The sequence below is a fragment of the Cladophialophora immunda genome, assembly GCF_000835495.1.
Source record: "Cladophialophora immunda strain CBS 83496 unplaced genomic scaffold supercont1.1, whole genome shotgun sequence".
NCBI lineage: Eukaryota > Fungi > Ascomycota > Eurotiomycetes > Chaetothyriales > Herpotrichiellaceae > Cladophialophora > Cladophialophora immunda.
In genome coordinates this window covers 484,572-510,941 of record NW_015622541.1, presented here as the reverse complement: position 1 = coordinate 510,941, position 26,370 = coordinate 484,572, and the positions used below count along the sequence as shown (strand labels likewise).

Sequence of the window (26,370 nt, the reverse complement as noted above, 5' to 3'; positions counted from 1 at the left end):
GGGAAATTCAAAAGGAGTCGTCCGGGGCCACAAGAAAAATTTCGATTACATAATGATGCCAAGAGATCCCCGACCCAATCAGATGGCGTGTATTATGCGCTCGTCCCAGAGTTGGTGGCCGCCTTCAGCCTCACCACTTTCTTCTATGTGCACGGACTGGGCCACGGTTTCTAATTCACACTATTCAATCGTCCATTGGCGTCAAAGACGACACCATTCCTGCGCGACAGCGAGTCTTGTCCAGATTGGCAAATACCATCACCCGATATCTTACACAGAGTCCTCCCGGCACAATTAGCATGTATCCCAACCCCAAGCCCTTGCATGCACAGCTGGAAAACCGCTCGAGCTCCTACGCACAACCTTTTAAATGGAGGCTGGAGTGTATCTGCGTCCGTCATTGCTAACTGCGGCGACACGTCGACATCGTATCGCTGACTCAGAGTGTCGGGCCAAAAGGATAAATCTTGCTGAATCCGGTTGGTGGGCGGCGCGCGACACCGGACTGCAGCCAACAATCCATTCCATGAATCTCTTGGACACGGGTTAGGAGGGTCGAAACCGTAATGTGCCTCGTTCAAGTAATTGTTCCATCACGACGATTGGCGGAAGACTGTTGTCGCGACACCAGGTGGAAATCTGACTTTCGAGCATTTGTCATATCAACTTTAGACCGCATGGGCTATTCGTGGACAAGGCCTTGTTTCGCCCGCTCCCAAAAAGAGAGAGCAACAAAGTCGACTGTTCTGTTTCGACATTGATCTCTCCTTGTCTCGATTGATGCACAACAACAATCTCCCCATCGCTCAGTCGTCAGAATCGAAACCCCTCGCTGGACCTCTTGAAGGACTCCGTGAAACTTCTGCACGCAAGTCAACCACGGCTGCACGACTGCGTAGTCGCGATCGCGTATCTGGCTTCCGGTTTGTCGTCGGTTTGTCGGTGGGTTTATCCTTTGGTCTCGACTCCAAAAGAGGGCTTCTAGCCTCCGCATCGGGACGGTTCGCTGAGAAGCGGTGCGTCGCAAGTTCAACAGGGCCCTCGACGTTGTGGTTGACAGGTGACCTGGATTTGTTGCGTCGATTGAATTCATCCGCGGTCAGGCCGAGTCCCATGATCTCTTGGGGTTCTCCGTCTTGCGACGTGGGTGCTCGAGGCGAGTAATAAGCAGGAGCAGGCGAGAAGGGGCCTTGAATAGCGGAGGCGCTTCCTGGGTATCGAGGAAGTGGTGTCAAGACTGAGGCCAGCGCCGTTAGCAAACATGCAAAACCGGGTAAGGGCGAATGGACCTACCTGCACCCAAAGGATCCTTGTAAAATGCTTTGTATTCATGTGGCTCTCGTCCCGACTGCGTGGATTCTTGCAGAGATTGTTTTGTCCTTCGGCGCCGTATGAGGCAAAAGACTGCCAGTCCAATGATGATCGTCAAGGCAACCGCAGCGGCAGCAACGCCACCTGCTATAGCAGCCGTGTCAACTGATTTGGAGACTGGCTGCGGCAAGGCCGTACTTGATGTTGTCGTAGCATATGCCGATGAGACGGAAGCAGAACTCGTCGTTGCAACCGATGAGGGTACTGTGAAGGTCGAAGTTCCAGCCACGACAACTGTATGAACACCGGCAGCTCGTAGATCAGAGGCGGGGCATCCTTGGCCATTGCACGGATTGCTATCGCAGCAGCCTTGGAAGGGAACAGAGTTGTCGGCGCACGTATACCAAAGTCCACCATATGGGCAAGAATGGTTTGGATAGTCAGGCACAGGAGCTGTGACAGGCCCAAAGCCCATGGGATACAAATTTTCTGAAGGACACATCTGCCCAGAGCAGGGATTGCTTGAACAGCACCCGATGAATGTTGGATAGTTGACATCTTCACACTTCCACCACTGGCCTCCAACGGGGCACGACTCGTAGTCGGAATCATTGAAGGTGTCTTGTCTTCGGAGGTGCGCCATCAAGAGGTCGGATGTGTAGAGTGAGTGATTGTCGGAGACCATGGTCTCTTGGATTCTCTAGTGACGATTCAACTTGTTTGGCATTGGATTGGCCTCGCATCAGAGGGTGCAAAGCAAAACGGGCAAAGGAAACCTCAAGAGAAGCCAGTATTGGGAGACACAGCCAGCGGCAACTATTAAAAGGACAGACGTCAGATCTTCGGGGGAACGACCTGCTGGCTGGGAAATAAACGATTGGAACCAAGACACTCGGTCAACTGCAAAAGAGCAATTCACAAGCACATTATACACAAGCGGCCACAAAGTCCTCCACCGACGGAGGCGCCGTAGATATCTTTCGCTCATTGCACCGCCCCCCAGTATTTGGAGAACTGTTAACCGAGCGAGGGATTAGGCGCGCAGCATATTCGGGCTTGTGAGGCTCATTCTTCCAGCTGGGTCAGCGATTCAGGCTGTCAAATAGGCAGGAGGTCGAATGTCAATGCTTGTGCGATGTGGGAGGGCTTTCGACCCGGTGGTTCGTCATTCGGCGAGACAGGCAGGGAGGATATGCACGCAAACTAGCGAGGAAAAGCTGCTGAGGCTGAGTCCAAGGGTTAGCCAAAGTGAGACGCCCAGGGACCCCAGAGACTCGGCGCCCAATGGCAATTTTCCAGCCAAGATATAGCTTGCCATGGGTTTCAGACCGCTCTTGGGCATGCTGGGGAGAATCGTAAAGACCTATTCGAGTGATCAGTAGATGTGGATAATCGACGGAACCTGGTAAGGGAAGATGCAGCTGTACAGCAAGTAGTTTGTCAACGGAACTGTCTTTCCTCTAGTCTATCTGCCTTGGCATGTTTGTAAGGGCTGGGCGAGGCTACCGGTCTGGCGGTCTGGTGTGAGGGCGGAATCATCGCCACTGGCCTGAGGTGACCGCAGACCCTGGTGCCATGGGCCAGTTCCCGAACCCTGTTCATCACCCGTGGCTCTGTGGCGCCTCCGTCTCTTCTATCAATCGTACAGTACATAGGAGATCTGGTTCATGCGGTCAAACAGTCGACGGTGCGACTAGGGTCTCTCCGACGGAGTGTGCGTTGGGTGGCACGAGTGTCGCAGAGCAATGGCTTAGGAAATGCTGACATGCTGCAGGACTCTTTCACCGCTTAGAAAACTCTTTCCGATTCGAACTTGGGTCCAGATTTGTCGGTGCTGCAAAGGGCCTCTAGCGTCTCCCGCCTCTCAAGGTGTGAAGCTCGACTATTCGTCTATGTTGCCCCTCGTAGGGCAAACCCAGCCACTGCCTCGCTTGATTCTGCAGTGCCATGTGGCCATGTTTGGCATCTGGTCTATGCTGTATCTGTACCTGCTGCATATCTATCGTCCACGACTCATCTTTTGCCGCCGAGCTACCCTCTCTGCGATCCTCTGAAGCGCCGTCTTGACTTCGCCCTTGGGGAAGCTGTCTATGTCGTAATAACCCGGTGCAATGTCGAGCAGCCATTCGCCGCGCACACTCGTGACAGTCCGAATATAGTTCTTGCTGGTAAGCACAAATTCGTTGTAAACCACCCATTCGCTCTCTTGCCCGAGCACCGTACTTGGATGCAAAAGTACAGTTTGGTTGTCTTTCACCGTCGTGTAAGTCTTGCCGTTGGCTTCCTTCTTCGCCACCTGCATGAAGAAGCCAGACACAAGTGCTCGCCGGATGTTTTCATAATACTTCTTGTCCTCGAAAGGTGTTGACATCAACTCCAATTCTTCTCGCTCCATGATTCGTTTCAGCTGTAGGCGCACATTGTCGGCAGACTGTAGAGCCCGAAGACTGAGGAAATGATCGTGACACCATTGTCTCGGATTCCCCTGCGCTTCGGGGCCTTTGAAGGCATGGTAGACGTTCAGCATGGTCAGATGGTCGCCATCCGGGTGAGCGAAGAGATTTTTCATCTCGTCGGCACGCTTTCGCGCCGACGCAGGTCTTACAAAAATCTGGGGCACGGACAGCAAAGCTGTCAAGCTCAAGATCTCGTTCGAACAGTAGAATTCGGGTGAAGAGATGAGCATGACTGCCAGTGCTGGATCTAGAGGGAATTCCGACGCAAGCCTGCCCATGGTTGTCAAGTTACCATCGTCGTCCAGACATGCCAGGTAATTCAACTCCTCCAGTGCCCTCATCAAGGTCTCCGGGGCAGGGGGGTCCATCAGGTCAAAGTGCACAAGGTCGTCAATCCCGAGCTTCTTCAGCTCTAGGACGGTAGACGAGAGATTTGAACGGAGGATCTCGGGGTAAGTTTGCTCGATCAGCTCCTTTTTGAAGGCACCTTCAGTGTAAAGACGGAAACACTTTCCGGGCCGAGTACGACCGGCACGACCAGCTCGCTGTTGAGCAGAAGCCTTTGAGATGGGTGAAACGAGAAGAGACTCGACTCTAATGCGTGGGTTGTACACCTTCTGTTTGGAAAAGCCCGGATCAACCACATACACTATCCCGTCAATGGTCAGGGAAGTCTCTGCAATGTTGGTGGCAACAATGCACTTCCGACCCGCTCGGCCACCAGGTCGCTGCGGTGGCGGTGCTGGCTCGAAGATCTTTTGCTGCTGTGCAGGAGGAAGTGTGCCGTAGAGGGGATACACTTTCATCGGTCCCGCATCAGCCTCACGAATCATTTCGTCGGCTTCCAGCGAGATTTTTCGGCACGCGTCTTCGATTTCTTCTTCTCCGGTGAGAAAGAGTAAGATATCACCTTCGGGTTCTGTGGCATGTATCTGCAGAACGGTTCTGATTGCAGCTTCAACATAGTCCGGCTCGGGCTCTTGAGTATAGAAAATCTCGACCGGGTGTGTCCGACCGGGAACGGCGAGCAAGGGCGCATCGTTGAAGTATCTCTGAAATTTTTGAGCATCCAGGGTTGCGGACATGATGATCAATTTGAGGTCTGGCCTCCGCAACACCACCTCTTTCAGCAGACCCATGAGCACGTCTGTAGCCAATGTCCGCTCGTGGGCCTCGTCGAGGATGATGGTGCTGTACCTGGTAAGCTCATGGTCGTTCATGGCTTCTCTGAGCAGCATGCCATCGGTCATGTATTTGAGAATCGTCTTTTGGCTTGTCATGTCCTCAAATCTTATGCTGTAACCCACCTCTTCGCCAAGTTTGACGTCCAGCTCGTTCGCGACACGCTCCGCCACCGACATGGCAGCCACTCGACGAGGCTGCGTGCAGGCAACAAGTTTCTTTTCTTGCTGTGGCAAGTCGTCGTAGAGGACGAATTGGGGGATTTGCGTCGTCTTTCCCGAACCAGTCTCGCCCACGAACACAAGGATCTGGGATTTCTGGTAAAGCTGAAGGAATTCGTCTCGCTGGGCATGGACGGGGAGATCTCTTCTGGTACGTAAGATAGAGAAGTATCGATCGGAATGCGGACGGCCTGTGAAAGGATTGACTTTGGAGTCTTCCGCCTTTTGAGCCAGTGCAGCGGTGGTCTTGTGCCGCTGGAAGTCGACGAGGGGTCCGTCACTGCGGTTCGGAGGGGTTGAGGAGCCATTTGTGTACCCATTGGCTTCGTTGTCGTACCAATGGGCAAGGTAAGGGTTGTCCTGGGGATCCATTCCACCGGTGGTCTTCTGACGTTTCGCGGGCATCCCGTCAGGATTATCTGGGCGTTTGGCTGCCATGGCCACTGACCAGCGGAGGGATTGAGGGAGAGATCAACGGCGCAACCGGTCTGTGGTGTGGCTGGGGAGCACGGTAGGAGATGAATAAGGATAAATGAGAGACAAAGAGATGCGGGCGCAAAGGCTGTCAAGGAACTTGTTGCTTCCTACTCCTCGCACTTTCTAAGCAACGAGTTTCCAGGCAGATCGCCGCCTGTTCAATCTTGCAGAGTAGGAAAATATTTTGAGATTTGCGTCTCGGAGAAATCTGTACCTCGACGTATCAGTTACGGTGAAGCATATAACGCATCAAGTGCATTTCCATCTTCTTTGGTGCTCGGGTCGCAACTCTCCACCTTTCATCCACAGGTATAATCGATCGAGCCTTTTGTCCAGAGACATTGCCACTTCCCGTCACTCGGATACCTCTGCTCTGGTGGTGGAGGAAGTGCGATGGCTCTGAGGCTCCATTTTCTCCGGTTACCGTTGGGAGATTCTTACCGCTAAGGAATGGTATACTTCAGGTCGTATGTGGTCACCGGCTACCAAGCTGCCTTGATATTGATGAGGAGGATGCAATTATTTTCTTATATAGACATCTAGCTCTCTCTAGAGCAGCATTCACTTCATCCTGCTGCTTCCCTTCACCTGAGGGACGATAATAAAACGGAAGAATTATATGGACCGTGTTGCTCGGAAGAGCTTCCCTCGCCCAACTGCCCCTCGACCGGCCGTCATTGGCAGCCCCGCCCCCGTCTTGCCCGCTGTCAACAGATTCGGAGACACAAAGCGACATAAAGCATTTCTCCCGCTCTCTTATCCCGATATTCATACCTAGCTTTCGCTCCCCGAGATACTCGTATTTCCTGGATACTCATTCTTCTGTGCCTTTACACTCTTGAGGCTGTGTTTCCTCATCTTATTCTCCCTCCGATCCTAACTTCGCGACAGCATATCCCATCCCCAGTCTGGGTTCTATTTTCGCTCTCTTGGGTCGTCTGCTATTCTTTCAAGATGGGTCGAAAACCATTCGTAGGAGGCAACTTTAAAATGTATGCAGAGGCAGCGGACGCTGAAATCTGCTCTTTCGTGAACAGACAAAGGATCTTTCACTGACGCAGCACTTCCGCCAGGAATGGGACGATTAAGTCCATCAAAGAGATTGTCCACAACTTGTCCACATCCAAGCTCGGTACGTTCCTCCGCACATCCCTACTTCTCCGGTTACGGGCCTCCAGGTGAGCCGTAGAAAAAGATCTTGACTGATGGTTGCTCTCTGCAGACCCGAACACTGAAGTCGTCGTCGCACCTCCGAGTTTGTACCTCCTACTTGCCCGCGAACACCTCTCCCCCAACATTGAAGTCGCGGCTCAAAATGTCTTTGACAAGCCCAACGGGGCTTTCACCGGTGAAATTTCAGTTGCGCAATTGAAGGACAGCGGCATTACATGGACATTGCTGGGTCACTCGGAGCGCCGAACCATCCTCCGAGAAGAAGACGAGTTCGTGGCGTGCAAGACCAAAGCCGCACTTGATGGCGGCATCGGCGTCATTCTGTGCTGTGGTGAGAGTCTCGAGGAGCGGGAGAAGGGTATCACGGTCGACGTTGTCACAAGACAGTTGGGGGCAGTGAACAAGTCCATTGGCAAGGACGGCTGGAAGAACGTTGTAATTGCATACGAGCCAATCTGGGCTATCGGAACAGGCAAGGTTGCAACGACTGGTATGTGAAAAAAGGCCCAACAATATGGAAAAGAAAGTGACTCACGTACCCGAATCATTGCAGAGCAAGCACAGGAAGTTCATGCGGCCATCAGAAAATGGTTGAGCGAATCCGTCTCGCCCGAAGCGGCAGAAAATACCAGAATCATCTATGGTGGAAGCGTCAACGAGAAGAACTGCAGAGATTTGGCCAAACAGCCCGATGTGGATGGATTCTTGGTCGGCGGTGCGAGCTTGAAGCCTGCCTGTAAGTCAACACCCTGTTTGGAGAACAAGTCTCATCATGGTCCGTGGCATTACTGACGCTTCTGAACTGCAGTCGTCGAGATCATCAACGCCTTCAGTTAGATTCGTGGCTGACAAGGAGGAAGGGAGTCCGCTCCTCATCTGCGCGCGCTCAAGTGTTTTCAAGTGACGAGTGCAATGGTCTGGTCGACAAGCGAAAGCCCTAAGATCAAAACATTCATTAGCATGCGAAGAGCTGCAGCAGAAAAACTAGGAAATTACATACACAATTCCATCGTCTAGGTCCTCCGTTGTACAGTAGTCCATGTCCGCTTCGATAATATACCCCAGCAAGGCTGAGAACGGATATACGTTCCCAGGGGTCTTGCTCCGCCGAAATACTGGGTCCCCGAAATTTCGCATTTCGGAGAAAAGAGCATGCGAGCTTCAAGTTTCTTGTCCCAAGCATTCCATCATTCAATTATTTCATCACCACTGCCGTCTGGATCAACTGTTATTCTGCTTTTGGGACTGTTTTTCTTCATAATCTGTCGTTATTGAGATTTCCGGCAAGCTCTGTGCCTCCAGAATACAAACAAAATGGTCAAGCTCGAAGAACTCGAAGATGAGCACTTCATCAACAAGCCAGATACCACCAAAGACGGCGCTCTGCTAGTTGACGACGATGAAGACTACACTGACACGGGTGAGAACTCCTTGTTCTGTTTCCCCTTACAACAGCACACTATTGCCTCCCGTCTCCGGTTTATCTACCATTCTCTTCAAGTCCATTCTAAAAACCCCCCCCTTCAGGCCGAGGCCGACGTTCTCTGATCTAACATTCTCATCCTCCTCCAGACTCCGAGATCTCGGACGACGACGCCGTCGAGCCCCCGCTAGACGAGACCCTTCTCGACCGCCTCTCCGCGCTGCGCGACATCGTGCCTCCCAAAACCCGTGCCCGGCTGGCGTCGGCCACGCAGTCCGTCTACTCCGCGGCCAACGCCTCGATCACCTACGGCGGGAAGAGCCTGTGGGTCATCGCGACCAGCATCCTGTTGTTGGGCATTCCCTACGCGCTCGCGCTGGGCGAGGAGCAGCAGTACATGGAGGAGGAGAGGCAGCGGGGGATGATGGAGCAGGGCGCCCAGGGCATGATCCAGGGCGGCCAGGCGCCCGGGCCAGGAGGCGACGCGAAGCCGGCGTTGTGAGATTTCCAGTCTCGAGAGCGGGATTGGGGTCGCTGCCCCCGGCCCTTTTCGTGAGGGCCACCCTGACGGTGCCGCCCATCCACAGTCTTGCGCATCCTCTTGTGGGACCCGGTCTTGGAATATACGTGCACCACCAGGGCAAGGAAAACCTGGCATGTGAAACGGATGATCCCTGCTCTACCTCGTTACTGGGAGACGAATGGCATCTTTTTCGGCGGCCATCATTCTGAGCAAAGACCAAGGAGGAGAATCAGGTGGTTCGGCGAGGGAGGGAGCGAAGGAGTGAGGAAAGAGTTCTTCGAACCCCCGCAAAAAGGGAAATCACGGAAAACGAATTGTAACAATATCTACTCGTCCACGCAGAGGGTCAAGCGGGGAGAGAGAGAACAGCCTCTTCGACATCCACGCACAGGGGCAATGAGTCTGGATTCGAAGGTGGTCGTGGTGGTTGATCTCATGTCTTAAAAAAACCCATTTCTTCAAAATGAACCTCCCCGTGGCTTGACGTTCTGGCGGAGCTTTTCCAATGGTGGTTGGAAACGTAGAAAGAACTCGTTCTCGCCTTTCCACCCTGAACCGCCATCTCCTTTTCACTATGTTTGTGTGCGCGCTTGTGTGCCTTGGTTTCAATGCTTATTTCGTAAACTGGCACGGAGGGATAGTAAAGGGAGACCCTGTATCCTCACCCATGTTATTCTCAGCCCCGAGAAGCTGTCTGTGTTTCCTATTTCCAGAGAGAAGGTCAATGTACAAAGGAACTGGATTTGCCCATTTGAAGGACCACGGGACTAATTTCCAAAGTTTCCATATCCAAGCACTTTCGTACTCGTTCCTAAGTCGAAAGGCAAGATTGCTCCCCCCAAGTTGAAAGAGTATATCAATACTGAGTTTCCAGAGGGCATCCCAGAATCCTTGATATGGTCCAAAAGTCCACGAGCATCATCGAGAGCATTCATATCCCTGCACATCCATCCTCCTAGATCTCATTGTTGCATTCAGCTTCTTACTCTCCCTCTGAATCCAATTCCATGGCCTTCATTACCCGATATTTGTCCTTGTCCCATTCCCTAACCAGTCCACCAGCCGTTGCTCGGATCGCCCCAACCCTTCCCTTTGACCTCCCGCCTCGCTTTTCAAAGTCCTCCATACCCAACCTCGCGTCATTGAGATCGTTTTCAAAATCACGCCAGAATTCTGCAATCACACCCGTCTCCTCCATGCTGTCCACAATATTCTCCGCTTCCTTTTCGCGTCTCTTTTTATTCATCTTTTCGCGCGTGACGATGGATTCGGCCGAGAGAACGGCTTGTGCTTCGAGATATGTCATGAGGGATTCGTTGAGGTGATATTTCCAGTGAGTAAGCTTGTGGCCCATTTCGGCATTGGCAGCGCAAAATCGCCCCAGATAGAAGCGCGTCTGTTGAGAAGAGATAGCGTAGCCATTTTCGTCGTACGTGGTGCCGTTGATCCTGCCATGGTCGCCATCTGCGTCTTCGTCCGATTCCGAATTGTCAACAGGTTCCAGTGTTTTCTTGTAGTAAGGTTCGCCGGAAAAGATGAACTCATAGCGAGCAGGATTGTTGGTACGGTTACATGCATCACAGTTACGCATGTGTTCGTAGTCTTCGCCGGGCAACGCTACGACTTTCATATTCGGTCTCGCCAGTATCGCTCGTTTGAAGTCGGTTCCCCATGCTGCTGAGATAAGTCTACTTCCTGCTTGAGCTTTGACCTGGTCATCCAGCCGGTCAAAGGCGAGATTGTATACTGGATCCTCGCGATTGAAGGCCGGCGCGATTTTGTTCTTGACCATCCATTCGATGATATGAGGGAAGAGTTCTTTTGGCTTGGCCGAGGCAAAATTGGTGAATTGCAGCGGTATATCCGGATGTGGTCGACCGAGTCTTCCCCTTGAGTCGTCAACAACAAAATCGTCTTCCCCCTCCTCTTGTTCGTCTTCGTTATCAGCTCCCTGGTCCGTGTCACTCGCAGAATTCGAAGACTGATCGCTGGAGATGTCGTAGTGTTGCTGTCCGATAAGATCCATGCCGTCGGCTTCTGAACCTTCGTCTGATCCATCGTCAGAGTCACGAACGCGTGGGACTTTTTCACCTGCACGCCTTCGTTTCAAGAGCTCCAAATGCTCTCTGGTCCTGTCTCGTTGAGTCGTGACGGGACCTCCTCTGGTTCGTGCCCTCGGCCCACTTTCTTCTTGGTGCGAATCTTGCAAGTCCTGCAGATCTTCCTCGAGTTCATCTTGTTCTTCCTTGGTTCGGCCACGGGACGCTTTGGAGGACTTGTGCTTTGGAGTCAATTTGCGCGATTTTGGAGGTGGCTGAGCCCTCGTTCTCTCGTCCTCGCCCTCGGAAGAGAGAAATTCCACTTCATCATCGTCCACCACGAAGTCATCGCCTCTACTCTTCTTTCTCATTGGCGTCGGTCTTTTGCGGCTCTCTCGGTCTGACATGTACTCTTCTTCATCGTTGTTGACAATGAATGGATCGTCCTTATCTAGTCTTGATTTCCTCCGAGCTGTAGGCTTTGTCACCATCACAGAATCATCATCGTCACTCGTCTCCGGCGACCCTAGGTCGGAAAAGGTAGATTGTCGATTGGCTGGAGAGGAGATTTCCACCGACCGCACAGAGTGAGGACTCCTAGACCGGCTCGAATGTGCTACTTGTGGTGATGACCTACGATGTAATCTCCCTGACCTTCGTGGAGGCGGTGAGCTTGGAACTTGCTTGTCCTCATGTCGATCTGGACTCGAGCCTTGCCTGGCGGGAGAGGAGCTCGGGTTCAAACGGTTTGATTTCCTGGGCGGAGGTAGGATGGATGGTTGCGCAGATTCGAGGGTAGCGGACGTCTTGCGCTTCTTCTGAGCCGGGGATATCAGATCGTCCTCGTCAGTGTCGTCGGACAAGTCGATTCGTAGGACTCGGTGAATAGTGGGCGACGAAGGAAACGAGGTGCCGGGCGGCATTTCAGTTCGATCTGGAACCTGTCAGTCCAAGCGAGGGGATAAGATCAGGATCATCTTACCGTGAGTCGGGCGTTGCAACTCTGAGGGATCTTCTAGAGTTGGTGGATACGAAGGTTCCGGGGAAGGCACATCTGATCTTCGAGGAAGAGCATTTGGTTCCTCACATGTAACCCTATCTAGTTGATCTTGCGCACCTGGGCTGGGACTCCTTCGTGCAGGGGATGAGGAAGAGGGAGACGAGAATTGCAGCCTTGTCTGTCGCTTTTGATCGCGGAATGGGCGTTTCGTAGCAGTCAGTCGGGAAGGTCTCGCTGCCATGAGGCAGAATAGCAATGAGGCTCTTTTGAATTCAACTCATTAAACAGTGACACGAGTTCTGGAGAGGGAGGGCTAGACTACTGAAATGGCAGGCCCGCAAAGAGATGAAATCAATGAGGGCAAACTGCACTTCGTAAGTGTTTGGTGAAGCGATCAGACTACGTGCAGTTTGGCGGGTTGAACAAGCGGGGAAGGGGCGCGTTGGAGAACGAAGCGCGTTGACACGTGACGCGGCAGTCTTTACTACCAGTGCCGAGTACCTGAGGGATGTGGCTGGTGGCCATTCCTCTGCCCAGCCACATCACGTGCTGCCGAGATCGGGATGTCGGAGTGGTTTCTGGTGTCGCATCTGATTGGCGGGAAGCTGGCTCCAGAGCCTTGCGCAATGTGGACGTGACTAGAGCCTTCCAAACGTCATTTTTGTGGAGAGGAAACAACAATTTCTCCGTGCTTCGATCAGGCCGAGGGAGTCCAAGAATGATTCCTCGTTTGATCGTGATCGGCGGCGGCGGTGGACCAGCAATGACGAAAACGGCCAGAAATCCAGGGTCTGGCAGGAGGTAAGCGACAACGCGAGCATCGTGGACGGCGGACAGGTGGCTTGACCGAGGGCAACTGTGTCAATGGCGGCGACGTCAAGTCGAGTTGCTAGGGTGTCACCATGGTCTTTTCGAGGTTTACTATGAAGTGCTTTGTATGCTGCTATGGCTGAAGAGGTAGCTCAAATCCAGCAACAAAAATGACCCCGGACGATGATCCGAACGGTGGCAGGGCCTCGGCGAGTTCAACCAACTTCAACCCCCAAAGTCTAACACGCATGTGCAAGTGGCTGGCAAAGCTGGGCCAAACCAAGCTCCTCGTAGGTGATGGTTCAATGATGTTTGTGCGCAGCCAAACAAACACAGTAGCCACCTCTCCAGACTCCAGGTGATGTCATGACGCTTCTTTTGGGTTTTTGCTGGAGCTCGCAATTGACATCCGCTTCATCTTTTCAGCTTTGGCTTGCCAACCCTCGATCTCCACATTGCTGCCGGCCAAATATGATGCTCAACCAGTCTCTTTCTGTCCTGTTGGGCTTGAGATCAAGCCACAGCGCTGCCGATCCCTCCTCGATCGCGGCAAGATTATGGCCAGATCCTCCCTGAACTGGGAACAAAGCTGGTCGTGTTGCGCGTGCCTCTTGCTGCTTGAGTGACGCCCTGTGCCACCAACTTGGCTGTGAGGTAATACACACCACAACCCCCTCCCCGCCTCTCAACTCATAACTACATCACTACCTCCGTCTCTGATCTGTGTTGCCAGTTCTTCCTCAGACCACTTCTCCTCCATACTTGACCACCACTGGCTCTACCTCTTCCACAGAACCCAAAACTGCTAGGGAACCTCCATACCCAGAACTGCGATTGAAGCGCCTGACCCGACTCTGTTGTCTTTTTTCTTACATTTGCGATACCCCTTTTGCACCTTTACACCATGGCCTCTGTTAATCGTCCCACAAACAACGCCATCAAGGAGAAGGACATCAACCAGAAACTCCAGCTCTATGGCATCTACCAAGCCTTCGCCAACGGCAAAGTCCCCTCCAACAAGCAGATTGATGTCGCGCTGAACAGTGCGCTGGCCTCCAAGGCCCTCTCCTCACCGTCCTCAAAGCTCTCCGAAGAGGGTCGCAAACTGGTCGGAGATCTGAAAGAGGTCATCCAACAGGCCAAATACCTGTTGTTGTCCAAGAATGAGGGGAATTTGCTTCAGGAGTTCATCTGGGACACCCAACACCTCGACGGCAACAATGTCAGCCTTCCCAACGCCCCGACAGACAAGACTACCGCTCAACAGCACGGCGATGAGGCCCTGGAAGGTCTCAAGACCCTTGGCAGACTCATCCTCTCGAATGGCCAATTCCGCAAACTCCTCAACGATGCCGTCATTCTCATGCGGGACATGGCGGGTGATGCCGCGCAGAATGTTGCCAGCCGTGTGAACCCATCTGAAGATCAGCTGAACCAAATCGACCACCCAGCTGAAGACAATACCTGGCATGACGTTCCAGATCTGTCCAGAGAGAATCTGAGGAACCAAGCACGTGACGCTTACAACCAGAACAAGCCTTTCAGCCGAGAGGAAGCGAAGGACGCTGCTCAACAAGGCTTGGACGCCGCTCAGCAGCATCCTACCCAGGATAACCAAGAAGCCGGACGCGTGGGGCTGCAGAATGCAACCGATACTCTCAGAGACCGTGCGCAGCAGAACATTCCCGATGAGCGCCAGGAAGATGCGAAAAAGGCCAAGGAAGCCACATCTCAACATACCAAGAACTATCTCAACAAGAAGGTTCCTCAAGAGCGCCGTGACCAAACTATCTGGCGGCTTAAGAAGATGGTGGTGGAGATTCAAGGCCACTCCGACTGTAAGTGTAGCTGACTCATAGGACCAAGTAACATGACTGACATTCATCTAGATCGCCAAGCTATTGACACGCTGCTCTCTCTTGCAGAGACATACGGTGGCCATGCCACCGACTTACATTCACAATCCACTGGGACTATCAAAGGTGCTCATGAAGACGATCGCTTGAAGAGTGCAGAGGCTAACTTGAAGGTTCGTGCAGCTGCTTACCGTGATAACAAGGGTGCGCTAACCAACTTGAAGACACTTATTGAACGCTTTGCCAATTACACAAGCACCGATGACTTCTTCGACGCCTTGAACAACATCTACCGAGACGCAGATCGTGACCCAGAACTCAAGGATTGGTTCAAGGCTGTGGACCGGTACATCCGGAAATGTTTGCAGGAGCAAGGATACATTCTCCAAGACGAAGCCAACGACGAGTACAACCGTCTCCAGGAGAAAGGCCGCTTCCTCCTTCGTGAACGCTATCGGAACCATACCGACCGCATCCTCGACGAAATCAAATTCCTCGGGGATCAATTCGACCAGGACCCACAGAACAAAGCCTTTGGAGATGCCGTTCAAAGACTATTCCTCGACCTTGGAAATGACGAGAATGGCAAGCCCACGTTCAAGCCTCATTTGATCAAAGATCTCACCGAGGTTATCATTCCCGAGATCTTCGAGAATACTCGCTACATTCCCATCCCCAGAATTGAAGTTTCCGATCCCATGATTGACGCTGTGGTGGAGAATCTCGTCATTGAAAGTGACAACCTCTTCCCCAACGTCTTCGAGTTTGGTAGTGATAACTATTTCCGCATGGGCCGCAAGGGAATTTCCAACAAGAGGGAGAACAAGGTCACAATTGCGGGTTCCGGCATTCAGATGGATCTCCAAGACGTCGCGTACTACATCAAAAAGAAGCAAGGATTCCCGTCCATCACCGACAAGGGTGTCATGGACATCTTCCTCGGTGGCGAAGGCTTCAGTTTCAAGATCTCGGCACGCAACGCCAATGCCAAAGACCGCAGTCACTTCGTCGCTGTGGACAAGGTGGACGTCACAATCAAGAACTTGAACGTTAAGATCAAGCAATCCAATCACAAACTATTGTTCAAGATCGCCAAGCCACTGTTGTTGAAGACCATGAAACCGGTCATCCAGAAGGTGCTGGAGAAGCAGATCAAGGATGCCTTCATGCAAGCAGACGCTTTCGCCTACCGTGTGCACCAAGACGTACAACGCGGCAAGGAGGCGGCTCTGGAAGATCCTGAGAATGCTCCGAACATCTGGCAATCTTACTGGAACTCTTACCAGAAGTTGTTGGCGGAGAAGAAGGAGAAGGCCAAGGATGTCGCATCCAAGACCAACGTCAACATGGCAATGACGAAGCAAGACTCCATGTTCAAGCATATCAGCCTACCGGGCGGAGTCTCGACCAAGGCAACGGAGTACAAGGAGCTTGCTGCCAAGGGCGATCGTTGGGAATCTCCAGTTTTCAGCATTGGCAATGCGAAGGAGTCAAGCGACCTCCCTAAGTCGAAATCGGTAATTCGCAAGCCACATGACACCACTGCTGGCACAATCCGTGGCGGCAATCATCCCAACGACGATAATTTGTCTTCTGTCACTGGCACGACTGTTACCAGTAATCCTGCGGGGACCGCCGGCTTCAGCAACCAAGTCGACCGCGCTTTTGACACAAACAAGGACATCACAACCGGTGGTCCCAATGTTGGTGCCAAAGTGACCAACGGCAGTGCCAATAAGACTTACTACGATGGTGTCACTTCCCAGTAGAGGTCTGAAGGCGGATCGTCGTGTTTTTCATGGATTCAGCTGCTTGCATTGATACCCTTTCGAGAGTTTTGCTGATGTTGGTGTACAAACTGGTAATGGAGAAAAAAACACATGCTGTTGACTGGTATTACGAATTTCTTATCGTTGACAATGCAATCCTGCAACAAGATGGCTTCTTGCGCCGGTGATGGAAATCAAATAGCTAGATAGTCGACACAGCGACTCTCAGGATTAGCACAAAACAGGCATTTCGCGTTCCCCGAGATCTTTCTAAATTGAACAAGTAGTATGATCGAATAAAGCTGCTTGGTAGATGAATTGATCAATGGCTCGTAGGTGTAACGGCGAATGCGGGCGCTGTCCGTCCAAACACGCGGCGTGTTTGCTGACCATTTCGGGATTAATTTAGCTGCCTTAATAAGTGCTGGCTGCTACCTGCATGCTAAGAGCTAGTTGCTGAACGCCACCTTTTAATCACCTGCGCATACCACTGATACCCAGCCTCCTTGTCTTGTCTGTCCTTCTCGCACATGCTTTGTTCTTCAGCGAGTATAATTCCTGTCCTGAGTACGCTGGATGTCTGATTCTTTCCATTTCGGCCATGCCCGCCCGGGAAACCAAAGTATTTGAGTATCCAAGGCCGGTGTCACCTGTTTCTGCCGACGAGATCCCAATCTGCGCCGACACAATCGTTTACCATGACCAGGCGAAAGGTGTCCAGATGGATGCAGAGCAAAGAGCGGCCAAAAGGCAACGCATCGAGCGCTGCGCCACAGCCTACCTCCGAGGCGAACCTTTATCTATTCTCACGGCTCAACTGAGAGGACCCTTTGAACCCGGTTGGAGGAATCCTTGGGCGAAAAGGACCATTGCTAAACCGAGGAATTCTGGTACAACTCAAGAGAAGCCTACACGACTTACCCGTGCAACAAAGCAAGCGAAAGATAACTCTGCAGGGTGTAACTTAAGTCCAACAAGAAGGGGAGAAAGACAGGAAAAGAGTCCTGATGCACTTGTTGGGAAGGCGGATGGAGGACGTTCTAAGAGAAATAAGGCGGAAGACTGGTTGACGAGGAACGCAGCACATCAAAGGCCAGAGAACAGAGAGCAGTCCTTGCTCCCTTCATCCCCGAGTGAACGCAGGGTCAAGAGGCTGGAAGCTCGAAAACGGAATGTCGATCTTCCTGTCCCAGTGGACGCTGGTAACACCATCGCGAGCAATTCGGCTTCTCTTTCTTGCAGCACACCGCTTTTGGAACAATCCCATAAGTTGAAGAGCGGCCTTCCATCCCATCTCAACTCGTCGGCCCCGCAAACTGCTCCGCTAGCACGTAACGGCCACAACTACTCGCTAAGGGAAAAGAACAAAGACAAACAGGTTGGGTTGACGGATCATTACGAGGCAGCGAAGGCATTCCGCACGAACGAATCCACGGCAGAATGTGCCATCCTAAACTTGAAATGTGGAGCAGAACATCATCCCGCATCCGATACCGACCCATTTGCTTCTCAACCTGGCGACCAAGACGATTCCGATATATTGGATGTTATAATAGTCCTGCCTCATTCTGATCCCACAGTGCGGCCGCTTGACAGGGGGAGGGAACAAGGCCTTGAGCCTAAGGAAATGTTGCCTCCGGGATTCAACGATACTTCTGCCATACTTCCCAACCCGCAAGACGCATCTCTACCCGACCATAGTGGGCTTGCGGCTCAGTCTTTGGCGGAGGAAACCACAAAATCAAGCACCACCACCGACTTGCCATCCGCTCAAGTACCGCCTTTCCCGGTCCTAGCGTCTCTGCCCTCGAATCTTTCCAATCACAGTCAAATGTTTTACGAAGCCCAGGACCGCTGTACCGCAGAAGCTGCCGATACGGAGGATCTGGAGAGACCAGCGATAGTTGACGTAGCAGCCGCTGGGGGTACGAAAGCTGACGCAAGTGCTGCGCCTGATCTGGAGCGCCTACTTCCGATGGAAAGGCAAGAACCAGCGCAGAACAACCGGCTACAATCTCCAATCCATGCTGACGGGATTGGGACGCCGCATTCGCCGACTGATCATGCATCAGGTGTACCACGTTCCGCAAAGGAGGAAGCTGGCAGAGGTAAACAAAGGGCAGCCTCTCCGGTCGGCACCACGAAGCCTGGGCGAGCTAAAGCTAAGAGACGGGCTGTGCCTGCGACCGAAGACACCCCAACTGGGCCATCTCGAGGAACGATCAAATCGGCTTTGAAAGTCGCGAAGCCGACTGTTGCGATCCAAGACAAGATGGTTCGTTCCAAGTCAGCGATGCCGGACGGAGAGCAGCAGCAACCTGGCGGAGATGACGAACATCGACCAGCCGCAAAAGACTCGGTATCACCGAAGCTCTCACCGGCCTCCACCCCGAAAAGCATCCTCAAATCACGCCTGCAGCGCTCGACGAGAGCACCGCAACACTCCAACAACCGCGGCTCGTCATCGAACAAGCAGGACGCACAACGACAGCGGTTGCTCGAATTGGTCGAGAACCATGACTTTGATCTGGATGCTGCCCTGGACGAAATCATATCTGACCTGGGCACATGGGACGCGGAAAAGGAAGCAAGATTCGCGGCGGCGGCCGCTGCTACTGCTACGCCCACCGCGCGGCGCTAAGTAGCCAAGGAGGTTTTCTATATCACTGGGGAAGAGGGTGTCGGGTGGGTGTACTATGATGTGTTTTCGCGGGGGTGGGGGATTTGGGGGGGGGGGTGGTGCTTTCGTCGTTGACTCTTGGAAATTCGGCGCGAATCAGGATGATTGATTTGATATGATGATGGACATTCGCAGTTTTTGGTTGTTGTTTTTTCTGGTTTTTTTCCGTTCTGTGACGAGGACTCTTTCTGCGAAGGGTAGGAATGTAAAAGCGATACTATCTAGTGATCTAAATTCATAAAACTCTGCTTCTCTGCTTCTCTGCTTCTCTGCTTGACTTGCTGTATTACCATTTTCCTCTCCCAGTGTTAGTGCTCTACTGCCGTATCTGAGAACACGAGCCCGTCGCCGCTGGGATGCTGTCGCGTCTGTATACTTGGTCTCGGCACACATAGTCACGGTCGATGAATCTCTTGCAAAAGCAGTGGACGGGAAGTATGTAGACAAGGAATGGAACAGAACTAATGGAATCAATGAACTACCGAATCACCGAGGCGTAGATGGCAACTTTTGGCTGACTCGGCTATTCGTCAGACCTAGAGCTCAAAAAGAGAAGCAAACATGGAACACAGAACAGCCCTGCAGATCTCCTGGCGGTTGCTTGGTGGTACAGCCCATACTCGGTACACGGATGGCTTCACTTCACGGCACGTAGAGCCTCACAAATCCCTGCACGGTCCGCCGACAAGTCACACAGTTCCCAAAATTGTTCAATGCCAAACTGACTCGACAGTCCTCGCACACGCAGAGGCATCGACATGGCCAGGCGATAATGGTTCGAGGCGCGATCTGACAGACGACACAAGGCGGTCCGAATGGTCGGTCTTCCTCTGTGTTGCTTGTGTTTGACGGTTCACTTTTCACCGTCGGCGTGGGAGGCGCATGCTTCCGCCGTCTGCTGAGGATTAGTGATTCGAGCACTTCCGCTTCCTCCATCGTGCTAAGTGGTCGAGGACCCGTCGTTGAAGGCTCTTTATACAACGAGACTGTTGGGACCCTGTGGTGAGTCGCTTGTGTGGGATCTGGACTACGTCCAGCAAGCAAGATCCGAGCTCGCTCAGATTCAACCTCGCGACGGTATCGTGAACGAGTCATGACGCCAGGAGAGTTGGAGGCCACCGTGGCGAGGTGCGAGGAAAGAATCCGTGCTTCTTCGCGAGATTCTCGGTCTGGTGGATTTAGAAGTCTTGCGAGTGTCGCCGCATCCAAAGGCGAATCTGTGAAGGCCGGTGTTGATTCTCTGGTTTGAACGCCCGAGAAGGACCATGACGGCCCCGTAGATGATTGAGTCGGTGTTCGTGATCCTTCAGGCTCAGACTCCCAGGCGTCTTCATCGCCGGCATCGCTGTTGAGGGTGCTGGCTTGGGTGGACATCGAAATGACACTGGTAGTGTCGTCGAGATCATCCGCATTTGACGGCTCATAATCTCCGCTGTCATCTTTCGCACCGAACCAGCCACCTGACTTCCACCACTCGTACAGCCTGGTATCGAGGAGTTCATCGATCCTCTCGTCCGGAAATTCGGTCATCAACCGCCTCCTCATCTCAGGCTCAATATCAACCTCGTCGCTGCTCGCGATCGTGAGCTTTCCGTCCTCTGTCAGGATCCAAAAGTCGAGAGTTCCTTCGTTATTCGGTCCGCCTGGCCTCGAATTCATCTTCTTCAGAGATCGACCGACGATTCGTCTAAGCCATCGAGGTCGCGCCGTGATGCCGATCGTGTCCAGCAAGACGCCAATGCCAAAGCCAATATATCCAGCTATTAAAAATATGATACCGCGAAGATAAATCATGATCAAATAGAAACGGGTGGTCCGTTGTACAGCGCCGACTCCGCCTGCGCGCGGAGTTGGATAGACAAATGACCCTTTGGCTTCGTTATCCTTTTTGTCGAGCTTTCGTTCCTTGGAATAGCCCGACTCCCAAATACCGCCTCTGTCCACGGCACCAGGGCTCGAAGGAGGAAGGCCATATTCTTCCAGAATCTGGAATTGTGGACTGTTTGGGAAGGCATTTTGAAAAGCTCCCATTTCACGCATTGCGGTGTCGAATTCATCTAGCCTGTCCTCTTCCAACCACGTGAATTGACGGACTTCGACAGCTCTGCCCTCATTAAGGAAGACCGCTTCTGATGCCGCCGTCAGCGCAGCAAATCCAGTGCGGAGGAGTGAGGTGTAGAAGTCCTCGTGCCAGCGGATATCAATCCCCCGGGTCTGAACCGCAACCTGCAGATTGTCGTGAGCTATCACGAAACGTTCTTTCAGCGTGGTGGGCCTGGGAATATGCGGATTGGTGCCAAGGGAAATTGCCGTCAAAGTGAGAGCAACCAAGTATATGAGCAGACAGACAGCGATCCCAGCTAGGATGGCCATATGCGGGAGGAATCCTATGATCGCCACAGTCGGGAAGTGTAAAAGGCTGCTGACAGGACGGTTGTCTCCATTATCCCCGCTCCGAACCATGACACTGGTTGTGCAGAATCCCCAGACAAACGAGGCCATGAAAGCCATAGCCCATATTCCAGTGTTGACGAGTCTCCATTGACGCTGCTTTCCCAAAACAGCAATGACGTGAGATGACAGCGAGTTGCAGCACGACAGCAATGTGACCAAGAGAACTTCTACTGGAACATTGACACGATCAAGGAGATGCGGACCGGTCAAGACGGTCGTAGCGTCCGCAAGAGCTAATATTGTCCCCGATGCGGGTATTGTTGGCTGTGAATCGACATTGGGAGAGGTGACGTTTGTTTTACCAACGCCTGACGATCTGGTTGACCCATAATAACCTAGACCTAGGGTGTGGGAGATCATCGTCTCAGCCTCAGCGAATGCTAGAGAATGCTCAAAGACGGACATTCCAACCTCTGCCGTGGTTGGTATCTGTTGCAGTGAGCACGATAGGTTTTCAACGACATGGGACAGGCTCAACCGCAAGAAGGACGGCCAAAGAAGGGAGAAAGAACCAAAAGGTGCTCGAACGTCGGGACTTGGTCGGCTCATTCCCACTGCGGCGCATGCCTGGGCGTCTGTCGATTGGAAGAGCAGCGTGGATGCGAGGGTGTGCAGCGAGCCACCGTCCGTCGCCCAATCTAAGAGGCTGTATTTGTTGTTATCGCCGTGCCGATAAAGCGAGAAGTCTGGCGACGTTTGGCACCGAATGGCCTGCAGGAGATGATGAATCTGAGTTATGAACAACAGAATGGGCACGATCCGTAAAGCCAATCTCCTCGTCCACGTCAGCTGTATTCTTTGCCTCGAGGCCCCATAAACACTGATGCGATTTAGAATCAGAGCCTGCGCAGGTCAGCAGATATCTCTGTCGTTTCCGACGCAGTGGCTCTTACCACCACAAAACATATGAAGGCCCATCTTGAAGTGAGATAGTGCAACATGCCCCAATAAGACTTGAAGCCTGTTGCTTGGAATACCTCTGCAAAGAAGGTCGACCAACTCTCTGCGGCTGCATCTCCAACCGCCTGGGCCACACCCGGTTGGACTGCAGCGTCTGCCATCGCTTGGGCTCCAGCCGTGCCTGCGCCTGTCACCGTCCCAGCTCTTGTCAGACTACTAATACCGAGTCCTTCCAAAATAAATTGGTTCCATATGTTGAGAAGGGCTCGATCGATCCGCGAAGCAAGTCGGAGCGGGAAGCGGAATATCGGGTGCTTGGAGAGTGGAAGGGAAAAGGAGGATGTCACATTCGCCGCCGCGGTTCTGAGGTTGGTCAAATTCAGTAGCGCAGGTGAGGCAGAGGTGATGGGCCCATGAGCGACTGCAGAGGCTGCCTGTGCTGCAGTTGATTCAACCGAGACCATGGTGTCCAGGTGTCTCCCCGCTCATGCGGGAGGGAGGTGATGATTTCAAATCATTGGAGTGAGAAGCAGTTCAGCCTGTTGTAGTCGCGACAACAGCACCTAGTTATAGAAGAATCCGAGTTTCTAGAATGGAGGACCTTGGAGGGGAGAAGCATGCGGGAGAAGAGCGTTGTTGTTGCATCGGGAAAGTATCGAGATGGTCGGCCCAACCCACAGCCGAAAACCGGTTGACCAGATTTAGATCACGGGCCATTGATATCATGATATGCATGGCGTCAGCTGCAGCCTCGCGAACAGCCTGGGGTCCTCACGTGGTGCAGGGATTTCAGCCTTGCCACCACTTATTTCTACACGATGCCGAGGTGCTCTGCGCAATCTCAGCCACTATGCTCTTCTACAACTAGACAGGAGCCAAAACAAAATATTGCTATTGATACCGTCGTGCCACTCTATATGGTGTCCATACTTGAGACCCCTGCCTCGATGTCGTGTGGCTGAAAAACTCTTTCCCCCAAAGGTACTCTAGAAATGCGGTTCAAAGGAGTCGAATACTTCTTGTTAGAGTGAGAAAGAGAAATAGAGGATATATGACCAGCATCGGAGAATATTCTCCCGCAATCGACCATAGGATCAGGAAAACAGGGCTTCCCGTTCGCTCAGCCGTTCTTAAGCCTGATGCCGGCTAGCTAGTAGTACCGTGGGTGACCAGGTGCGAATCCTAGCTGTCGATTGTTTTTGTTCAGAGTGGTTTCTCCTATTTTTTTTGTATAGAGACCAAGCACATGCAGACTTTGAGGCAGATTATGAGGTGAATCCTGGTCGTGGACAAGTTCTCTATTGAAAATGTCTCGGCGATCAAAGAGCGGGCACTGTGGCAGATTTGCCAGCGCACACAAAGAATGCCATCCTCCATAGGCCAACGCTCGAGGACTCCGTATTCAACTTCAGTCGTGACATGGATGTTCTTGGGCTGGCTGGGCACTAAGTTGGAGTGGTGCTGTCTGCAGCGTCCATGGCAGCTGTAGACAACAGCCAAGCAAGCGAATATACTCCGCCCTATTGACCTTCACCCGAACCCAAGCCTTGCCATGGTTTTCGTCCTCTTCTTACAAATCCTCGTCCACCAAAACACCGCCGGCCGGATGCCTCGAGGTAGGCCACGGAATGTGGTGCAGCCCTGCAGCCACTGTGGGAAGCAGTTCCATCGGCGCGAACATTTGGTGCGGCATGAACGCACGCGTAGGAATGCCATGTGCGAGAACCAGTTCAATACTGACATGGGTAGATACGCGTGAGAAACCCTTCGCTTGCCAATGCGGCCAGGCCTTCACGAGAAAGTGAGTCAACATCTACTCACACAATTGAGGGCATGCGGATAACCCCTGTTGCAGAGACCTGCTCTCGCGTCATCTCAGACTATCACATGCCCAACTCAGCGATGTACCGCCAGTCGAGGAGGACGAGGATCACGAGGAACCCAGCGCGCTGAACACGGATGAGACAAGGCAGGACGACCCAGGCTTTCTTTTCGATCCCCAGTTCCTCACGCAAGACATGCTCCCACCAACCCTGTTCGATTTTGACACGAATCTTCCTCTTATGTATCCTCGCTCCCCGAGCTCCAATGATTTCCCTCGTTTCAGCTCCCGTCTACCGGAATTAGACAGCGCAGAACGCCTACTGAATACCGATGAGGATCATAGCGGAGCCTTCACGGATTATAGAAGTATGCTACCTTGGTCTTTTTCCGAATCCGCCTACGAAGGTTTCTGTCTCGAAGTTGAATCCTTCTCGGCAGTTTTACCGCATCATTGGCAACTCCCATCACGAAATGCCTTGAGTCGCAACCTGGAGTCGTACTTCCGCTGTGCTCAAGACAATCTCCCTTTCCTTCACTCCGCGACCTTCTCAGTCGCAAAGACGGACATCGAACTACTGTTAGCTGCTGCCTCTCTGGGAGCGTTGAACCGGTTTGAAACCTCTTGTTCCTATCGCTTGTACGATATGGCGAAAGCGATACTTTCGGAGAATCTACGTCGACAAGACTCTGAATCGTGCACTGGCATGCCGGCACAGCAAGGCCATTCCATTCTTCAGAGAAGGAATGGATTTGGGAAGATCCAAACGCTTATCCTACTCGTTGCTTATGCGTCATGGGCTGGAAAGGACATCTTACCAGACGCAATATCGCTTGGAGGACGATTGGGTATGCTTGCAAAACAGCACGGGATCTCAGAAACACAAGAATTGACGCGCGTGAGTGGTCGGCGGATGGATGTCGCTGAGACGGAACGGGCCTGGTGTGAGTGGGTGGCTGCTGAAGAGCGCAGGAGGACCCTGCTCTCGGCTTATGTGCTTCTCAGTCTACACAATATCGCCTATGGCATCCCTCCCCAGCTCTCGAACCGTGATATATGCGTCTTCCTGCCCAGCTGCGCGGAGCCATGGAAAGCCGCCAGTTCAGAAGAGTGGCATCGGAGCAATGTTTATAGCCAGTGTCTTTTTCAACAAGCGCTCCGCTCGCTTTTTAATGGTAACGTATCTCCAGTGTCTTCGTTCGCTAACTATGTGCTCATTCACGGTTTGCTTCAACAAATGAGCGTCGCCGATGATGATGACGCGATTGGACGACCTCTCCGGCCGGATAAAGCGAAATCCTTTGAGACCGCTTTGAGGACGTGGCAATTGTGCTGGGAGCTCACCCAGGAGTCCACCCTTGATCCTCTGTCAGAGAAAGGGCCACTGGGACTGAATGCAACGGCTCTGCTTCGGCTGGCCTATATCCGATTAAGCTCTAATCTGGCCCCGTGCAGAGCCCTGTTGTTCAGAGAAATCAATGACATTGTGGTTGAAAGAAGCTGCTTGCAAAGGTCATCTCTACTGGATCGGGCTGTTCTTCATGCCGCACACGCTTTGAGTATACCAGTGCGTTTGGGCATTGAACTGGTTACCCATACTCGGCTACCATTTAGAAGTATCGAAAATTCGCTGAGCAGCCTCGAATGTGCCTTACTGTTGAGGGATTGGCTTGCCATGGTCGCCACGATTACTGGATCCCGTGGCCCGGACAAATTGCGCAGGACGGAGCGCGAGCTCCTCGACATCGTCAGTGGAATCATCAAAGAGACGTCTCTGGCGGAAACTCTGGATATTCACGAGGACGACTCATCGCGCTATCAGCGCATGGCAACGACAACATTAAGACTCTGGGCCCAAATATTTCAAGGCGTCCATGTTCTTGAGATCGACACGCTCATTGGCTCTGGCCTTCAACTTCTGGCAGAGGCTGCTTAGTTCAGGTGTATGCACACTTTGCCAACGTGTTGACCTGATGCCACATATTGCAAAGCTGCGACGATGTCATCCCGATTGAATGCGAAGGTCTTGTCCACTGGCACCGTCAAATTCCGGCTACCAACGAATTGCACAGCTTCCTCGAGTTGCTGTTTGGATCCAGCCAGAATGCCACGGAGCAGGACCCCCTTGCATATTGCCAGTAAGGTCACATCAGGGACCTGGTCCTGTGGTATACCTTTGAGAAACCCGACCAAGGAGATGGTACCACCCATCGCAACGCACTCGATACTCTGTTGAATTGTTCCAATCCCGCCATTCTCGATGACATGGTCGAC

The 26,370-nt window shown here is 52.6% G+C and overlaps 9 protein-coding genes across 11 annotated transcripts; 5 read left to right on the top strand and 4 right to left on the bottom strand.

Annotated features, from left to right (window-relative positions):
- Positions 1-27: 27 nt before the first annotated feature.
- On the bottom strand, positions 28-2,455 carry PV07_00151 (uncharacterized protein). The gene is made up of 2 exons (XM_016386581.1): positions 1,294-2,455; positions 28-1,237 (listed from the first exon to the last, which is right to left on the bottom strand). Exons 1-2 carry the CDS (start codon positions 1,994-1,996, stop codon positions 807-809), a joined length of 1,134 nt encoding a protein of 377 aa, XP_016253509.1. The 5' UTR covers positions 1,997-2,455; the 3' UTR covers positions 28-806.
- Positions 2,456-2,832: 377 nt separating this feature from the next.
- Positions 2,833-5,905, bottom strand: PV07_00150 (pre-mRNA-splicing factor ATP-dependent RNA helicase PRP43). Its single transcript, XM_016386580.1, has one exon. The coding sequence runs from the start codon at positions 5,606-5,608 to the stop codon at positions 3,311-3,313; it is 2,298 nt and encodes a 765-aa protein (XP_016253508.1). The 5' UTR covers positions 5,609-5,905; the 3' UTR covers positions 2,833-3,310.
- A 460-nt stretch (positions 5,906-6,365) lies between these two features.
- Positions 6,366-7,900, top strand: PV07_00149 (triosephosphate isomerase). The gene is made up of 5 exons (XM_016386579.1): positions 6,366-6,639; positions 6,721-6,779; positions 6,870-7,310; positions 7,374-7,556; positions 7,629-7,900. Exons 1-5 carry the CDS (start codon positions 6,602-6,604, stop codon positions 7,655-7,657), a joined length of 750 nt encoding a protein of 249 aa, XP_016253507.1. The 5' UTR covers positions 6,366-6,601; the 3' UTR covers positions 7,658-7,900.
- A 97-nt stretch (positions 7,901-7,997) lies between these two features.
- Positions 7,998-9,458, top strand: PV07_00148 (uncharacterized protein). Its single transcript, XM_016386578.1, has 2 exons — positions 7,998-8,240; positions 8,393-9,458. The coding sequence occupies exons 1-2, from the start codon at positions 8,135-8,137 to the stop codon at positions 8,743-8,745; spliced, it is 459 nt and encodes a 152-aa protein (XP_016253506.1). The 5' UTR covers positions 7,998-8,134; the 3' UTR covers positions 8,746-9,458.
- On the bottom strand, positions 9,436-12,191 carry PV07_00147 (uncharacterized protein). Its single transcript, XM_016386577.1, has 2 exons — positions 11,788-12,191; positions 9,436-11,739 (listed from the first exon to the last, which is right to left on the bottom strand). The coding sequence occupies exons 1-2, from the start codon at positions 12,044-12,046 to the stop codon at positions 9,749-9,751; spliced, it is 2,250 nt and encodes a 749-aa protein (XP_016253505.1). The 5' UTR covers positions 12,047-12,191; the 3' UTR covers positions 9,436-9,748.
- An 810-nt stretch (positions 12,192-13,001) lies between these two features.
- On the top strand, positions 13,002-16,500 carry PV07_00146. 3 transcript variants are annotated; one of them, XM_016386575.1, is made up of 4 exons: positions 13,002-13,269; positions 13,360-14,453; positions 14,505-14,644; positions 14,696-16,500. In XM_016386575.1, exons 2-4 carry the CDS (start codon positions 13,520-13,522, stop codon positions 16,238-16,240), a joined length of 2,619 nt encoding a protein of 872 aa, XP_016253503.1. In that variant the 5' UTR covers positions 13,002-13,269; positions 13,360-13,519; the 3' UTR covers positions 16,241-16,500. The 3 variants fall into 3 exon arrangements, with proteins under 3 accessions (XP_016253503.1, XP_016253504.1, XP_016253502.1); XM_016386576.1 differs by having other exon boundaries at positions 13,349-14,453; positions 14,505-14,597; positions 14,655-16,500; XM_016386574.1 differs by having other exon boundaries at positions 13,349-14,453.
- A 208-nt stretch (positions 16,501-16,708) lies between these two features.
- Positions 16,709-18,935, top strand: PV07_00145 (uncharacterized protein). Its single transcript, XM_016386573.1, has one exon. The coding sequence runs from the start codon at positions 16,842-16,844 to the stop codon at positions 18,879-18,881; it is 2,040 nt and encodes a 679-aa protein (XP_016253501.1). The 5' UTR covers positions 16,709-16,841; the 3' UTR covers positions 18,882-18,935.
- Positions 18,936-19,288: 353 nt separating this feature from the next.
- PV07_00144 (uncharacterized protein) lies at positions 19,289-22,943 on the bottom strand. Its single transcript, XM_016386572.1, has 2 exons — positions 22,268-22,943; positions 19,289-22,217 (listed from the first exon to the last, which is right to left on the bottom strand). The coding sequence occupies exons 1-2, from the start codon at positions 22,736-22,738 to the stop codon at positions 19,563-19,565; spliced, it is 3,126 nt and encodes a 1,041-aa protein (XP_016253500.1). The 5' UTR covers positions 22,739-22,943; the 3' UTR covers positions 19,289-19,562.
- Positions 22,944-23,826: 883 nt separating this feature from the next.
- On the top strand, positions 23,827-26,032 carry PV07_00143 (uncharacterized protein; the record flags this gene model as incomplete). The annotated part of the gene is made up of 3 exons (XM_016386571.1): positions 23,827-23,890; positions 24,024-24,075; positions 24,130-26,032. The coding sequence occupies 3 exons, from the start codon at positions 23,827-23,829 to the stop codon at positions 26,030-26,032; spliced, it is 2,019 nt and encodes a 672-aa protein (XP_016253499.1).
- Between the last annotated feature and the right edge of the window lie 338 nt (positions 26,033-26,370).

Coding starts and splice junctions, on each gene's coding strand:
- PV07_00151 (XM_016386581.1), bottom strand. CDS start 1,996: ATGGTCTCCGACAATCACTCACTCTACACATCCGACCTCTTGATGGCG. Junction 1,238..1,293: donor CAAGGATCCTTTGGGTGCAG/GTAGGTCCATTC, acceptor CGCTGGCCTCAG/TCTTGACACCACTTCCTCGA.
- PV07_00150 (XM_016386580.1), bottom strand. CDS start 5,608: ATGGCAGCCAAACGCCCAGATAATCCTGACGGGATGCCCGCGAAACGT.
- PV07_00149 (XM_016386579.1), top strand. CDS start 6,602: ATGGGTCGAAAACCATTCGTAGGAGGCAACTTTAAAAT. Junction 6,640..6,720: donor GTAGGAGGCAACTTTAAAAT/GTATGCAGAGGC, acceptor CACTTCCGCCAG/GAATGGGACGATTAAGTCCA. Junction 6,780..6,869: donor CTTGTCCACATCCAAGCTCG/GTACGTTCCTCC, acceptor TGCTCTCTGCAG/ACCCGAACACTGAAGTCGTC.
- PV07_00148 (XM_016386578.1), top strand. CDS start 8,135: ATGGTCAAGCTCGAAGAACTCGAAGATGAGCACTTCATCAACAAGCCA. Junction 8,241..8,392: donor TGAAGACTACACTGACACGG/GTGAGAACTCCT, acceptor ATCCTCCTCCAG/ACTCCGAGATCTCGGACGAC.
- PV07_00147 (XM_016386577.1), bottom strand. CDS start 12,046: ATGGCAGCGAGACCTTCCCGACTGACTGCTACGAAACGCCCATTCCGC. Junction 11,740..11,787: donor GTTGCAACGCCCGACTCACG/GTAAGATGATCC, acceptor GACAGGTTCCAG/ATCGAACTGAAATGCCGCCC.
- PV07_00146 (XM_016386575.1), top strand. CDS start 13,520: ATGGCCTCTGTTAATCGTCCCACAAACAACGCCATCAAGGAGAAGGAC. Junction 14,454..14,504: donor GATTCAAGGCCACTCCGACT/GTAAGTGTAGCT, acceptor ACATTCATCTAG/ATCGCCAAGCTATTGACACG. Junction 14,645..14,695: donor GTGCAGAGGCTAACTTGAAG/GTTCGTGCAGCT, acceptor ACCAACTTGAAG/ACACTTATTGAACGCTTTGC.
- PV07_00145 (XM_016386573.1), top strand. CDS start 16,842: ATGCCCGCCCGGGAAACCAAAGTATTTGAGTATCCAAGGCCGGTGTCA.
- PV07_00144 (XM_016386572.1), bottom strand. CDS start 22,738: ATGGTCTCGGTTGAATCAACTGCAGCACAGGCAGCCTCTGCAGTCGCT. Junction 22,218..22,267: donor CCTTCATATGTTTTGTGGTG/GTAAGAGCCACT, acceptor TGACCTGCGCAG/GCTCTGATTCTAAATCGCAT.